General features: G+C 41.6%; 1 protein-coding gene across 2 annotated transcripts in view; it reads right to left on the bottom strand.

Moving 5' to 3' along the window:
- Positions 1-8778: 8778 nt before the first annotated feature.
- Positions 8779-14475, bottom strand: part of NELL2 (neural EGFL like 2) — a 258773-nt gene continuing 253076 nt past the window's right edge. For both annotated transcript variants that reach the window (XM_066591718.1, XM_066591719.1), the window contains one exon: positions 8779-9643. In XM_066591718.1, coding sequence (XP_066447815.1) covers positions 9593-9643 — 51 coding nt within the window. In that variant the 3' untranslated portion in view covers positions 8779-9592. The remainder of the gene's footprint in view (positions 9644-14475) is intronic.

The raw sequence follows: 14475 nt of genomic DNA, 5'->3' as shown, positions 1-14475 counted from the left end.
CCCGCTTGTCTTCTGCATCCAGATGTTTTCTGCATGGAGCGCCCGGCTGTTATACAGCCGAGCGCTCTGTGTCAGGTATGGAGAATAGAGCTGGACTGCTCCGTTCTTCATACCCAGCTGTCATCAGGGAGTGGGATACAGCTGAAACAATAGTATCAGCTGTATCCCACTGTGAATCCCTGATAAGGCTCATGGTCGTCTTTGAGCATGCTGAAAGGCAACGATGAGCGACGGCTTAACGAAAACTGCATGATGTCAGTGCAGTTACATACAACGATTATCACTCAAAAGACGGCTTTTGAGCGAATTTTGAGTGATTATCTTTGTCTAAAAGGGCCTTTAGGTTTATTTACCAAATTTACAAACTTTCCGCTGTTTGCAAAAAAATTAAACAAAAACAATTTAAATAGCCCAACATAAGTAAAGGTGAGTTTACAGGGACGAATATTGGGCAAACGATGCCCGACACTTGTCTCTCTGTTTCCTTGCTCCTATGCAAGTATTTTTGGTTCACTCACAGAGTGGCCAGTAGGAGGGCTGGGTGGCTGCAGGAGATTTCTCTCTTCTCGCTCGCCCTCCCCTCTCCATTGACATAACATAGTGAATGGCCGCTGTGTTATGTCAATGGAGAGGGGCGGGGGAGCGAGAGGAGAGAAATCCCCAGCCTCCCTGCTGGGAGCTAATGATACTAGCTCTCATGCAGGTGCACAGGAGCTAGTATGTGACGGGACGAGTGTCGGCCATCCTTTGCCTGACATTCGTCATTTCTAAAAAGGCCTTAATATAACGAGTGGTTTCTCCAAATTCGACACAAAATGACACTTTTAAAGGCTAATACAGTCTCAAAATTATTGAACCCCTTCATGACAAGCGTCTTTAGCACTTAGTACAGCAGCTTTTACTGGTATGACCTGCTGTAAGCGTGATGCATAGGCGGACATCAGCTTCTGACAGCATTCCTAAGGAATCTTAGCACAATCCTCGTGGGCAATGATCTCCAGTTGACTAATATTCTTTTTTGACAACTTGCCTCCTCAAAAATCTTGTGGTAGCCAGTAGTGGCTTCCTCTGTCTGCCACATTCAGGTAGTATAGTCAGTTTTCCTTTAACTCTGAACTTGCAAACTTTGCTTCCATCTCCATCTCTATGAACATTCAGTGCCTTTGCTATCTTTTTGTATCTTTTTCCTGGTTTGTGCAAGGAACTAAACTTTTTAGACTACTCTCTTGATTTAGTCATATTTCTGACATGCAATAAAACATCACAGTTAGGCCTATTTCACACAAATGTTTTATTGTGGCTATTTTACCAAAATAAAATGCCTGCGAAAAATTGCAGCCATCTGAGCATTGGGGTCCAATGCATCTGTTCAGATGGGCGATTTTCCAGCGTGCAAAATCGGCCAGCCAGAAAAGATAGCACTAGAGATGAGCGAGCACGCTCGGATAAGGCAGTTACTCGAGTGAGCATCGCTCTTCTCGAGTAACTGTATTCTCATCCAAGCAGGCTCGGGGGTAGGTGGGGGGCGGGGGGGGGGGGTGGGAGTGAGAGAGATCTCTCCCCCCTTCCCGAGCTTGCTCGGACGAGAATGCAGTTACTTGAGAAGAGCAATGCTCACTTGAATAACTGCCTTATCCAAGCGTGCTCGCTCATCTCTAGATAGCACATTTGGTGTGCATTCCAGCTGACCGCTTTTACAGACCGCCGGAAAAGATAGAACTTGTCCTTTTTTTGTGGGAATACGCTGGATGTTTTCACAGACTCCTATGAGAGCCATCAGAAAAGGGAAGGAGGAGGGAGTTTAGCAGCAGTTCGCGTTGCTAAAGTCCCTCCCCATCCCCCTCCCAGTGGCTCCCATAGGCTGGGGAGGGAATTTAGCAAGGCAAGCACTGCTAAAGTCCCTCCCCCTCTCTTCTGGGCAGCTCCCATAGGCTTCTATGGGAACTTCTATAGCCACTATCAGCCGACAAGGGGAGGAGGAGAGACTTTAGCAGCGCTAAGGTTTCTCCCTCCGGCCCATGGAATTCACCAGGCTGCTGCGTATGTACACCGCAGCCTTGCCATGTGAACTGGTGAGAAATGGAAGATTTAGCTGTGACTTTATCACAGCTTTCTCCCGTTCATGCGATTTTCGGTCGTGATGGTGGTGGTCGAAAATCGCAACACCCATGTGAAAGAGGCCTTAACAAAGACCTAGCGAGTCCAGGTATTTAATGTGTTTTATTTTAAGCACACCTGATGCAACTAATGAAGCTTTTGATTAGTTACATCAGGTGTGCTTGAGATAACACCTGATTTGCAAATGAGTGTTTTTTTTTTATAAGTAATTCTATTCAGGGAGTTAAATAATTCCGAGACTGGAATCGTCATTATTAAAAGTGGCCTTTTTGTAACATTTGGAGAAACCACATGTTACATTGTGTTGAACTATTTAAATTCTTCTAAATTTTTTTTGCATGCAGTTGAAAGTTTCTAAATTTGGCAAATAAACCTGATTTACAATGGGGTTAAATAATTGTGACTGCAACTGCATCACTGTACTAGTACATTCCTATGTGCATTATTCCTGTGCTGTGGTATCATCAAGAATATTATTTCCATATTTCGATTACTCATTATGTGCATTATTCATTAGCACTAGCTCTAATGAGTGTATTAACCCTGTACTATGAGATCACTGCATGTATTATCTGAACATGGTGATATCCCTGTGTGCATTATGCTTGCGCATTAAGAAGTGATGCATGCCGCAGACTAGAGAGCAAGACGATTATGAGCTTTTCATGTTCTGAACCCGCTTGGTGCTGAATGTGGTCATTGAATCAGGCCTCATACCAGGCTTTGCCATGGGGCTCCAGGTTTATCTGTTACTCTCCCGTTGTATTCAAGTTTAATGGGTCCTCCTAGACTTTAACATTGGTAGCCTTTCCTTATGTTGCCTTTACATATTGATTAATCTACTGATAGTCGCTTGATTATTACTGATCAGCTGCTTGTCTTTACTTGTTCTTCAGTTATTTCTTTACATTTTTATGAATCGGTAAATATTTTAAAACCGTAAAGTCCACTATTAGCCCATGCTGTCAGCACAAAGGGTTGAAGAATTCCTTTCTGTAAAATCTCTAAAACTGCTAAAGCAGCTGCGGCAAATGAATTTTTCAATAGAAGCATATTTCATGCATAAGCATCTATTACATGAGCACACAACTGCAAAATCCTATTATGATATATCTGTAGCATTGTAAGAAATATAATTGCAATAATTAGATCTTCCAGGATTACAAGGCCATTGGGGGAAGTCTGGGTGGAGGGGTTAGCTGTCATTTGAGAATCTCATTTCCCCGTCCATAAATCTTTAATTTTCTCAGGCTCAGTTTAAAGATTTCGATTAGGAATTCCCCGGCACACCATGCATAAAACTTTTAAATGAACTTGATACACTGTTACTAGTAGAGAGGCAGAATAATCCGGTGCTATGGCTTTATTACAGCGTCTGTAGGTTACAAGCCTAGTGTACAGCATAACACGCTAGTTTAGCATCAAAGTTTGTCATTTTCAAGTTTAGTTCAAAATCGGCACCACAGGTCTGGGAATATTGGGATTTTTATACTAATAATGTAAAGATTTTTTGCGACTACAAGGTAAGCTATTAAGGCCTACAAAGACTATAGTGCAGCTAATGAAATTGTTTTTGGAGGTCTGTATTCATTATAGAACGTATTTTCCTGTCATCATAATAGAATATGGGCAATAGAGAAGGAAATGAGCCGCGGTATAATGCATATCCAGCAGGGTAATAAGAAGCCTGTTCTATGAAAACCATATGTTTCTTTTTCTTTTCTCATTTGTGTGGACAATTTAAAAATAAAATTACATATTTTAATGTTTTATGGTTTAAATTTACATATTCTATTTTCATCACATGTTGTATCTCTATTCACATCCAACTCCACCCAACTGCTAGTTTTCTAGTGCTGAAGTACAATGGATGGTTAGGACTCAGATGGATGTACTATGGCTTTATTTTGGCACAGGGTTGTCGTTGAAGAATCTCTATACACCTCCAATTAGACATTCTCTGCCATGTATATGAGTCCTTACTCAGATTTAAATGCTAGATTTATGCATCTGACCGCAAAAATTAAATAATCTACAGCATTGATTCAATGGTAACTAGCAGAATTTTAAGTGCAACCATAAAATAGATTATAGAAAAAGACATTGCCTCATGCAATAAAGCTGATAGCTGTGAAATGATGAGTTTCCATAAATATAAAATTAAGGGCGACTTCACACAGATGTATTTGCACTGGGCATTGCATGCACGGAAATGGCGCACAATACGCAGAGAATAGAACCCATTGATGTCATTGGTTTCGTTCTCATTAACAATCCTTTTCGGTTGTGTGCAAAAGAATAGTACTTGCGTATCTTTCTGCATATTTGCGCACCAAAGTTTATGGTAGTGCGCAAATGTGCAATGCATTATGAAATTCTGTGAAGAATAGAACACTTCTGGACATCATTAGGTTAAACAGCCTTTTAAATCAGGGCGGGAGCGTCACGCACATATGAACATGCCCTTTGTGCGATACTGTACCAGTACTTTATTTACAACTTGCTGTTGAGCAAAATGTATATTTATTTTCTGCATATAATTACTATAATGTCATCTTATGGGCTCACACTCACTTCCGTTTTTAACATTAGAAAGTCCCATTGACAATCGTGTTAAAAAAACCGCAGCGATAAAAAAAAAACGCAAATGGGTGTGTTCACCCTAAATCAAACCTAGTTAATACGTCTGTCTACCACGGATCAGCTATTAACTCCTGCTTGCTCCACCATGGTAAGTCTAACGTTCTAGGGCTCTCTTTACTTTTATGCTTTATCACGTACCTGTCATGCAGATTATTGACACTGTTGGCCATAATGCTGTTATACAGAAGTTGAGATGAATCAAGACATTTGTAATACATAACCTAAAATCTGCTCCTCATTTATATCTATCAGTAGATGAAGCAAAGCGACTTTATATCTGTTGTAGTCACGGATGCGGTGAAAAGTAATGGCTGAAGGCATTCTGTAATCCAAAAAGGCGTGAAAAGCTGTTTCATCTTTGGCCAGATCATTTGTCTGAACTAAGAAGTGAAGAATATTTATTTGCCAAAGATAAAGGTGGCTTTATGGAGCCCGGTGTCATGATGAGCCTGAGGATAGTGCCTGTAAATTAGTTACATGATGGGTTGGATACCTAGTAGTATATGAGAAAAACTAGATGAAAGAACTGGACTGAGGTTTTGTAAAACTGATTTTAAAAAGTCTGTATGTTTTTAAGTAGTTGTGGTGCTTTAAAAACATAGAGAGGTGCATTTCACGGTATTCATAAGTAATATGGGTACTTTTTTTGGTATATCTTATTAACAGAGGCGTAACGTGAAGCTTCTTGGTCCCAATGCAAAACCTGGAACGGGGCCCCCAACTATAATGCTTTATTCATAGTACTGGGCTCCCTATATGGAGAAGAGAGGCCTTATGGGCCCCCAAGGCTCCTGGGCCCGGGTGCAACCGCATCCCCTGCATCCTCTATAGTTACACCCCTGCTTATTAATATGTTACACTTTAAGACCAAGTTCAGAATGTGTTTTTAGTGGCAGAGTGAAAAAGTCTTATTGCAGCTTCCAGAAATTTGCAAGCAATGTGCTAAAGAAAAAAAACTATAAAAAACTATTGCTGAATGTACAAAAATACTGGCCAAGCACATGTGCCTCTAGTGATCTGGTTTTCTTCTACTGAAAATTCTTTTTGCCAACAAAATAACCTGTTGCTTAGATATTTGGTCGGTGCAGCTTGAGGCTCATATTCATAGCAAGTAGAGAACGTTACAGCACTCCTCTATATAAGAGACTATTCACACCTGCACTACCTGTTCTGTTTTTTTGTTGTTTGAATATTTTCAGTTTGCTTCTATTCTATTAGAAAAAACTGTTTTTTTGGAAACCCATTACAATTAATGGAGGGGGAGGAGAGGAAAATCTTAATTCTGTTTTTCTGCTTAAGCCCGCTTTCATACAGCCGAGAAAACTGAGCGAGGTTTGTGCATTGTGAATGGGGTTATATACGGCTAAACCCAACAATTTTTCCACTCACAGTGACTCTTCACTCTTCCCAGAATGCACAGGGAATATGTAAATGATCATCCTGGAGTGCCAATCTCTCGTCTGGCGATGTCCTCAAAGCAGCTAGACCTGGCTAAACTTAGTAATTTTCCAGCTCACAGTGACTCTTCACTGATGAAGTTGAGCAATATTATAACATTTTCATCTTCATCAGTCAGTCATAAAACTTAAGAAAACGTATTCAGGTCTTCTTTACAAGGAGAATATGTACCTTTTGAAAACCAGACATCCAATTGGAGCCTTTAAAGGGCCACTCCAGTGAAAACATATTTTTCCATCCCTGCTTCTGTCACCTAATTGGCTGTCGCACTCTAAAAGTCTCCTCTGTGTACTCCAGTCACTTCCATGCAGGGCAGCCACCTGTCTGATGTTTATCAGGCATCATCTTGAGGGTGCGTTCACACGAGCGCATAAACGGCGCGTTTTTGCGACCAAACGTATATACGTGACCATCTGAGGCAATGGTTTCGAATGTATTCGTTCACATGGGCGATTTTACGGCGCGTAAAAACGGCAACTCGAAAAAAACCCGGAACATATGCGACCGAAATACGCGCCAACGCATATTCGATGGCCGAAAAGATAGTTTGCAAAGTAGGAACAAACGAAAATACGCTTTCTAGCTCTGGTCGTGATCGGCGAAAAACGTTCTCTCCGGCGATTATACGTTGCGCTCGTGCGAACGTAAATACGCCTACGCTCGTGCGAACGCACCCTGAGAGTGCGATTTTTTTACTTTCAGTTTCTCATCTGTACCATGATGCATTAACATTAACTGAGGTTATACCATTTTGTCTGATTATCATTACTAGAGATGAGCGAGCACCCAAATGCTCGGATCTGCGTTATTCGAGTCGAGCTTTTCGTAAAATTCAGGAGCTCTTCTCGAGTAACGAACCCCATTGACTACAATGAAGACTTGAGCATTTTTGTATGTGGGACGCCGGGTGCGGAGCTTTTTTTTTTTCTTGGTTCGTCTTTCTCTCTCTCTTTCTCTCTCCCTCTTTCTCTCCCTCTTTCTCCCTCTCTTTGCCTCCCCCTCCCCGTTCCCTCCAGACCAAAAACTTTCAAATGGCCCGCTGCGGCGGGAGGGGCCAAAACAGGGACGTCACAGCGGGGAGGAGCCAAAAGCTGGGGCGGGGTCGAACACGATTTGATGCTTGTTCGAGTAATGAGCACCATCGAGTATGCTAATACTCGAACGAGCATCAAGCTCGGCAGAGTATGTTCACTCAAGTCTAATCATTACCTTTTGTATTCACCTATATATGCTACAGACCATAAGTATGCAGTCAGAAGGATGAGCTGTGATTTCCTCTATTATAACTGTGTAACTGTGAAAGGAATGCCTATAAATTGTCCATAAATTAGACAGCACATGGACAAGTGTCTATGTGCTGTCTTATTTGAGCTACGCCCAAGCCTTTTGGCCGTAATGCACACACGGGAAGTCTACTGGAGAATTAGAAAAAAAGGCTACATTTCTTTTTCAAAAACAGCACCAGTACTGTAGCTAAGCCTGATTTACTTAAATGAGAATGAGCTGTAATACCAAATGCAGCCAATGGACAGGGATGATACTACTAACTGGAAAAACAAACACTTGTGTTTTCTAATCTTGCACAATTCATTTACTTAGCCATTATGTAATATTTGTAAACATAAAGCCCAATTTGTATTCAACGACATTCGTTACGCGTGGAGGAAAGGTGAATTAAACAGGAGGTGGGATCTTTATAAAGTTGTCAAAGAATGGACTGCTCTGGTCCAAGAGAGAAAGCACAATTCCAACATTCACAAAAGGCTAGATGCTCATAGTATTTGAAGATAGATTCATACATGGCAAGATTTTATGTGACTGGTTAATCTGCCTCAAAATTCATGTCTTACATGCTGGATTGCAGAGGTTTTTGAAAGATGGAATCCACAGCAAGTCCTGGCCAAATCCATAAGAAAATCCACATGTAAGACTGCACGTTTTGTGGCAGATATGTCCATGTAATAAAATTACACTATATGTGAATCCATCCTACTAAACATGGGGTTAGAATTAATTTAGCAATTAACGATTAATGGTATAATTGATCTAGGGAGTTCTGTCAAAGTAGCATCATTTGGCCAGAGGATTTGTGTTTTGCCTTTCTCTAGGCGCAACAGCTATGTCTCAGACAGGATGATCTTGATGGATGTGTCTTTATTAAGCCCAAATAACTATGTAACCAGGGCATAGTTGTATGCATAAAGTTCTCTTCTTGATTCTTGAGTAGAGATGAGCGAGCACGCTCGGTTAAGGCAGATACTCAAACAAGCATCGCTCTTCTCGAGTATCTGCATACTCGTCCGAGCAAATGCGGGGGAGAGCGGCGGGGAGAGTGATAGAGATCCCCTGCCGCCCCCCCACTCACCCCCACCGCCGCCGCCCCACATTTGCTCGGACGAGTATGCAGATACTCGATTAGAGCGATGCTCGCTCGAGTATCTGCTTAACCGAGCATGCTCGCTCATCTCTATTCTTCAGTCCTATGTAAGGGTAGTTAAGTGCAGAATAAAAAGTACACATAGAACAATCCTGTTAGGGAATAAAAAAAACAATCTAAAATCGTATGTAAGAGAAACATTTATTTAAATCTTCACAAGAACACGATTATACTAAACCAATCCAATCAAGAAAAAGGAAGTGCAAAAAAAGAAAACATGGATGATACTGTAATTATCCCTTCAAAACACATTTGTTTACCATGCCAGTACATAAATATCTGTTTACCGAGGAATATGAGGTGCCCATAACACGATATATCGTAAATCTTTTTATCATTTGCAAAAACACTTTCTACAATATGTAATAAAATATTTCAGTGAGAAAAATATGTGCAGTTGATGAAGAGTGATGTCATTTTCAAAGATCAATTCAATATGCCATTGAAGTTCATGTTGGAGGACTTGGTGCGCAGAGCGGTGGCACGTTCTATCTTTGATTTCTAAAAACATGAGAATTGGTGTGTGTAATACTATTTTCCGGATAATCCATGGTTTTCAAGCAATAGCTGGCATAAAATCTTATGAAAAGGTGCTTAGATTCAGCTTTATACATGAACAGTTCCATTGGTTTAATACATTTAATGTTTGCTTGATCTTCTCACTTAGAAAAAACGGTTATGTACTAGATTCCAAATAGGCATCCTGTACAAAAAGGTCAGTGGCAACTTTTTAGATTTGGCCTCAAGTTTAACAGAATCAAAAGGTAAAACCTCCCACAAACTGGACGTTATCAGTGGTTATTCTTCTTGAACCAGGATATTTGTCGGCACGCTATAATACATAAGTTCCAATTGTGTCATTTTTATTTGGTGTAAGGTCTTTTAGGAGTAAACATTCTTAATCCATGAACCCTCTGTAGGAGTAGTTGGTTTTCATCACAGCTCTTGAAGGCACTGTGGATCTACAGAGCAACACATGTGGCCATTCTGTGGAAGAGAAGAAAATAAACTTTGTATCATGTAACGTTATATGTGTTGATCATTGATATAACAGCTTGTCACTGCAGATTAAAGGAGATGTCCCGCGCCGAAACGGGTTGTTTTTTTTTTAAACCCCCCCCCCCGTTCGGCGCGAGACAACCCCGATGCAGGGGTTAAAAAACCCACCCGCACAGCGCTTACCTGAATCCCGGCGGTCCGGCGTCTTCATACTCACCTGCTGAAGATGGCCGCCGGGATCCTCTGTCTTCGTGGACCGCAGCTCTTCTGTGCGGTCCACTGCCGATTCCAGCCTCCTGATTGGCTGGAATCGGCACGTGACGGGGCGGAGCTACACGGAGCCGCTCTCTGGCACGAGCGGCTCCATAGAAGACTACAGAAGACCCGGACTGCGCAAGTGCGGCTAATTTGGCCATCGGAGGCCGAAAATTAGTCGGCACCATGGAGACGAGGACGCCAGCAACGGAGCAGGTAAGTATAAAACTTTTTATAACTTCTGTATGGCTCATAATTAATGCACAATGTATATTACAAAGTGCATTATTATGGCCATACAGAAGTGTATAACCCCACTTGCTGCCTCGGGACATCTCCTTTAACAATGCTTCTATTTGTGTCACATAACCCAAGAAGACAAAGGGGATTCCACAACTTTCAATAGAGTTAATATTGGTTCATAGGTATTTGCATCTTTAGTAAAGATGAGCAAGCATACTCGCTAAGGACAATTACTCGAGCGAGCATTGTCCTTAGCGAGTACCTGCCCGCTCGGAAGAAAAGATTCGGGTGCCGGCGCGGGTGAGCGGTGAGTTGCAGGAGTGAGCAGGGTGGAGCAGGGGAGGGATAAAGATCTCCCCTCCATTTTCCCCTGCTCTCCCTCTTCCCCGTCACTCCCTGCCCCCCGCCGTCACCCCAATCTTTTCTTCCGAGTGGGCAGGTACTCGCTAAGGACAATGCTCGCTCGAGTAATTGTCCTTAGCGAGTATGCTCACTCATCTCTAATCTTTACCCCACAATAATAAGCAATTATATTTACAGCACTATCAGAGAGAAGGATGGAGTGGAAAACTGATCAGTGGGACTTCATACAAAAAAAGGTATATTTGCAGAAGTATGTCATAAACCATTAACACCATGTGGTCCAAAATGAGATATAATTTTACTACAACTTTTAATATAACTTTTTTTATCTTGCTACAGGCCAACAGAAGATAAATCCAAGTCGTTAACTTAAATGGGTTGTCCAGGATGAATAACATATGACTGTTTCCTTCCAGAAACCGCGCACACTTCTCTATAGGTTGTATCTAGTAATACAGCTCAGATCCATTGATGCAATACCATACACAACCTGTGGACAGGTGAAGAGGTGTGTATTTCTAAAAGAAAATAGCCATGTTTACCTCATCCTGGAAAACTCCTTTGAAATTAGTTTTCTCATGAACACAATCCCATTTTACACCTCACCGCTAATCCCCAGTGATTACCGGTGAGGAAGCTGTATGGGCTATATATTTTCTTTGTAGCATTACACGGGGGAACAGGTGGGGGTTGAACATTAATTTTAACGTTATGAGTGTGCTGGGTCTACTGGAACGGTTTTCCTAGAAGGCGAGTCGGAAGGAGGCCAACCTTCTTTGACCTCAACATGGGTTGTTTTGGTGAAATAACACCTTTAAGAATGAGTGTCAGCCAATACCAAAAAGTCAATGTGCTTTACAGATACAGCAGGATAAGTGCTGTGCATTGAAGCAAACAGGCGGCTTCATAAAAATGTGTCATGCTCTAAGAGAATAAAGTGAAGACAAAGGATATAATGATATGTCCAAGTAACATTAAAAGTAATCTGCTGAAAATGCTCAGTATGCACATAAGAAAAATAATATAGCAGAAAGTGAGTCATTTATTAGGCGATGCTGATGTTTTAATATCCAGTATGGTGTATTCATTAAAATGCTATCACAGGTAATGTATAAAACATGAAGGAATAAAATGTCATCTCTGCCAATACTTTCACTTGAATCAATTTCTCTAGATGCCTGGCATTGCTTGTGAGTGAATTATTTGTTGCATATTAAAAGGAGGTGATGCTCTGCTCTGTACTATAGAAGAATGCATTAAAAATCGGATTTGACACATGCAATGTTCATTTTTCATTCTGACATTATACTACTTCATGTCACGAGCAGGTGAAAAGCACTACAATGTAGCTGCCAGAGGCGGGATGTGCAGGGCCTACAAGGCTGGTATATATGCAGAACACATTGTAGCTCTTTAAATGCTGTAGTAGCTGACATTGCTACGTACTGTATACACAACTACACCTCTATCTGCTCTACTGGGTTACACTGAACCACAGCAGATTTAATTGTTTGAAAGGAAGACACTTTACTGTCAAAGTGAAAATAAATCACTGCAGAGAGATCGACATTAATTTAAATTGTTAACTAAGTGCTATTCATCCTCTTTAGTGGAGGCACTTTTGGCAACACTTACGGCTGGGAGTCTGCTTCTGTGCAGCTGAACCTTGGAGACGTGTTAAGATAAAGTAAGGCTACCTGCACACAAATGGATTTTTGCTGCAGAATCCGTGGCGGGTGTCCGCACCATGCTATGGAAAAACATTTGTTTCTGCACATTTGCAGAAACCAATTGCGGTGTCCGCAAGTGGAGGAAAAATCACAGCATGCTCCATTTTTGCGGGGATTAACAATGGGAATGGATCTCAGATTCCACATCATCGCCTAGCATCGGCGCAGGAAAAAATGTGGAAAAAAAATCCGTACTGCGAGTGTCTGAAGGCGAACCATCGGGTCCATCCGCAGTATAGACGAAGAAGCGAAAATACAGGTATGCAAGGACGCCACTGCTGTCAGGGTCTTTTTTCCACTGTGGGCTCCTGCATGCAGAATTAGTCACTGCCCTGTGCAGGTGGCCTAAAGGTGAGTGTACAGTACAAAGATACAGTGAAACCTTGGCTGTAAATCTGCTGCAGTCTGCAAGGTAACGGCAAAATAGGCGGAGCTTTATATTACAGCATGATTGTGCTTCACATGAATCCATTTGACAGAATTTGTGGCTCTACTTGAAAATAGATCAAAGTTCCAATCAGAGGCGTAACTTGAAGCTCCTGGGCCCCAATGCAAAACCTGTAACAGGACCCCCAACTATAATGCTTTATTCATACTACTGGGCTCCCTATATGGAGAGGAGAGGCCTGATGGGCCCCCTAAGGCTCCTGGGCCCGGGTGCAACTGCATCCCCTGCATCCTCTATAGTTACGCCCATGGTTCCAATGCAGAATGCTTGAACATGTGACAACAGTTGTACAACTTCCCAAAGTTCAAAGCTGATGGAGATATTCAGCCATAGGGACATATTCTACCAAACCTAAATTAAGACACTTGATTCAATTTCTGTCCATTTCTGGCTGCAGCAGTAATATTATTCTGATACATTGACATGTGCCCGCTGCAGCTATGACCAGCCTGAGGGTGACTACCCACTAGCATTTTTTTTCTGCTGTGAATTTGCTCCTATTTTTTCTTCCAATTGTCAATGGGACTTCCTAATGTTAAAACTGCAACGCGACGCATCGCGATGTAACGCAACTTTGTGTTTTTAACATTAGAAAGTCCCATTGACAATCGGAAGAAAAAATAGGAGCAAATTCGCAGCAGAAAAAAGACGCTAGTGGGTAGTCACCCTTAGGCTGGTCATAGCTGCAGCGGTCACATGTCAATGTATCAGAATAATAGTACTGCTACAGCCAGAAATGGACAGAAATGGAATCAAGTGTCTTAATTTAGGTTTTTACAGCACTCTGACCTGCTTTCCTGGATGGCTGTTTAACCCTTTCCAATCCAATTTGTATCCTGGTTTTCCTAGGGGGCTTACTCTTTTTCTGCTGTTATACAACAGCGCTATATGCTGGCTAAAGCCAGTACTGCATGAAGTGACACGTTGGATAGGCTCAAACAGCAGAGAGGCTGGCAATATACAGTAAGAGAACCCCGACGGGCGTCTTGCAACATCAGAGCTGTACAGCCTTAAATCATAATGTCTTCAGACGTCAGACACTGGATTGGAAAGGGTTAATGTCTTCTATTTGCTTGTAAGTTTTGCCATCCAAAACAGGCATGCTTGTGTGTAATTAAAAGTTGACAACTTATCTCACTCCTGGATCATGGTCTAGTTGCCATTTATAGCAACATAATCAATAACAATGGCCACAAAATGTAGCTAGAACCCTGTATAAATATCCTCGGAAACCACAAAATCCTTATATCTGTTGGTCCTGCTGTTCATGTATTCCTCAGCTGCTCTGTTACTAATTTAGTCAATTCATAGTGGTATAGAATACAATAGATACACTGTAAAGCGTCATTACATCCTGGCAAAATGAATCCATTCTACACAATGCTGTACAGGTGCATATTTCATGTACGCTGCACGTTTGATTGGGCAAGAAACGTAAGGAAGATGATAATTACGGTACTTAAGATTTCTGTTCTTTCTGCAGACTTTTCTGTTTAAACCTGCATGTTCACAATCACAAGTACTATAATGTTCAGCCAAAGACCTGTGCATTGAGATCTCCTAAAGCGATGGTGCGACATAAATAGTTGACATCTCTAAATTCAACCAGTCAGCATGAGACACATCACATAGAAGATGTATTCAAACTGACAATCTGTGAGGTGGCAGCCTGAAGAAACAAGCGCTCTCTCCTGTGCATTGCGTTAGACGCATCCACTATATAAATAACACTTTCCTTACTTTGGATGGAGTTAGTCATCCTATTCTGAAGAGAGTAGTAA

The sequence above is a fragment of the Eleutherodactylus coqui genome, chromosome 2, assembly GCF_035609145.1.
Source record: "Eleutherodactylus coqui strain aEleCoq1 chromosome 2, aEleCoq1.hap1, whole genome shotgun sequence".
NCBI classification, from domain to species: Eukaryota; Metazoa; Chordata; class Amphibia; order Anura; family Eleutherodactylidae; genus Eleutherodactylus; species Eleutherodactylus coqui.
Note: the sequence above shows the minus strand (reverse complement) of the source record. Positions and strands in the feature narration are given on the sequence as shown.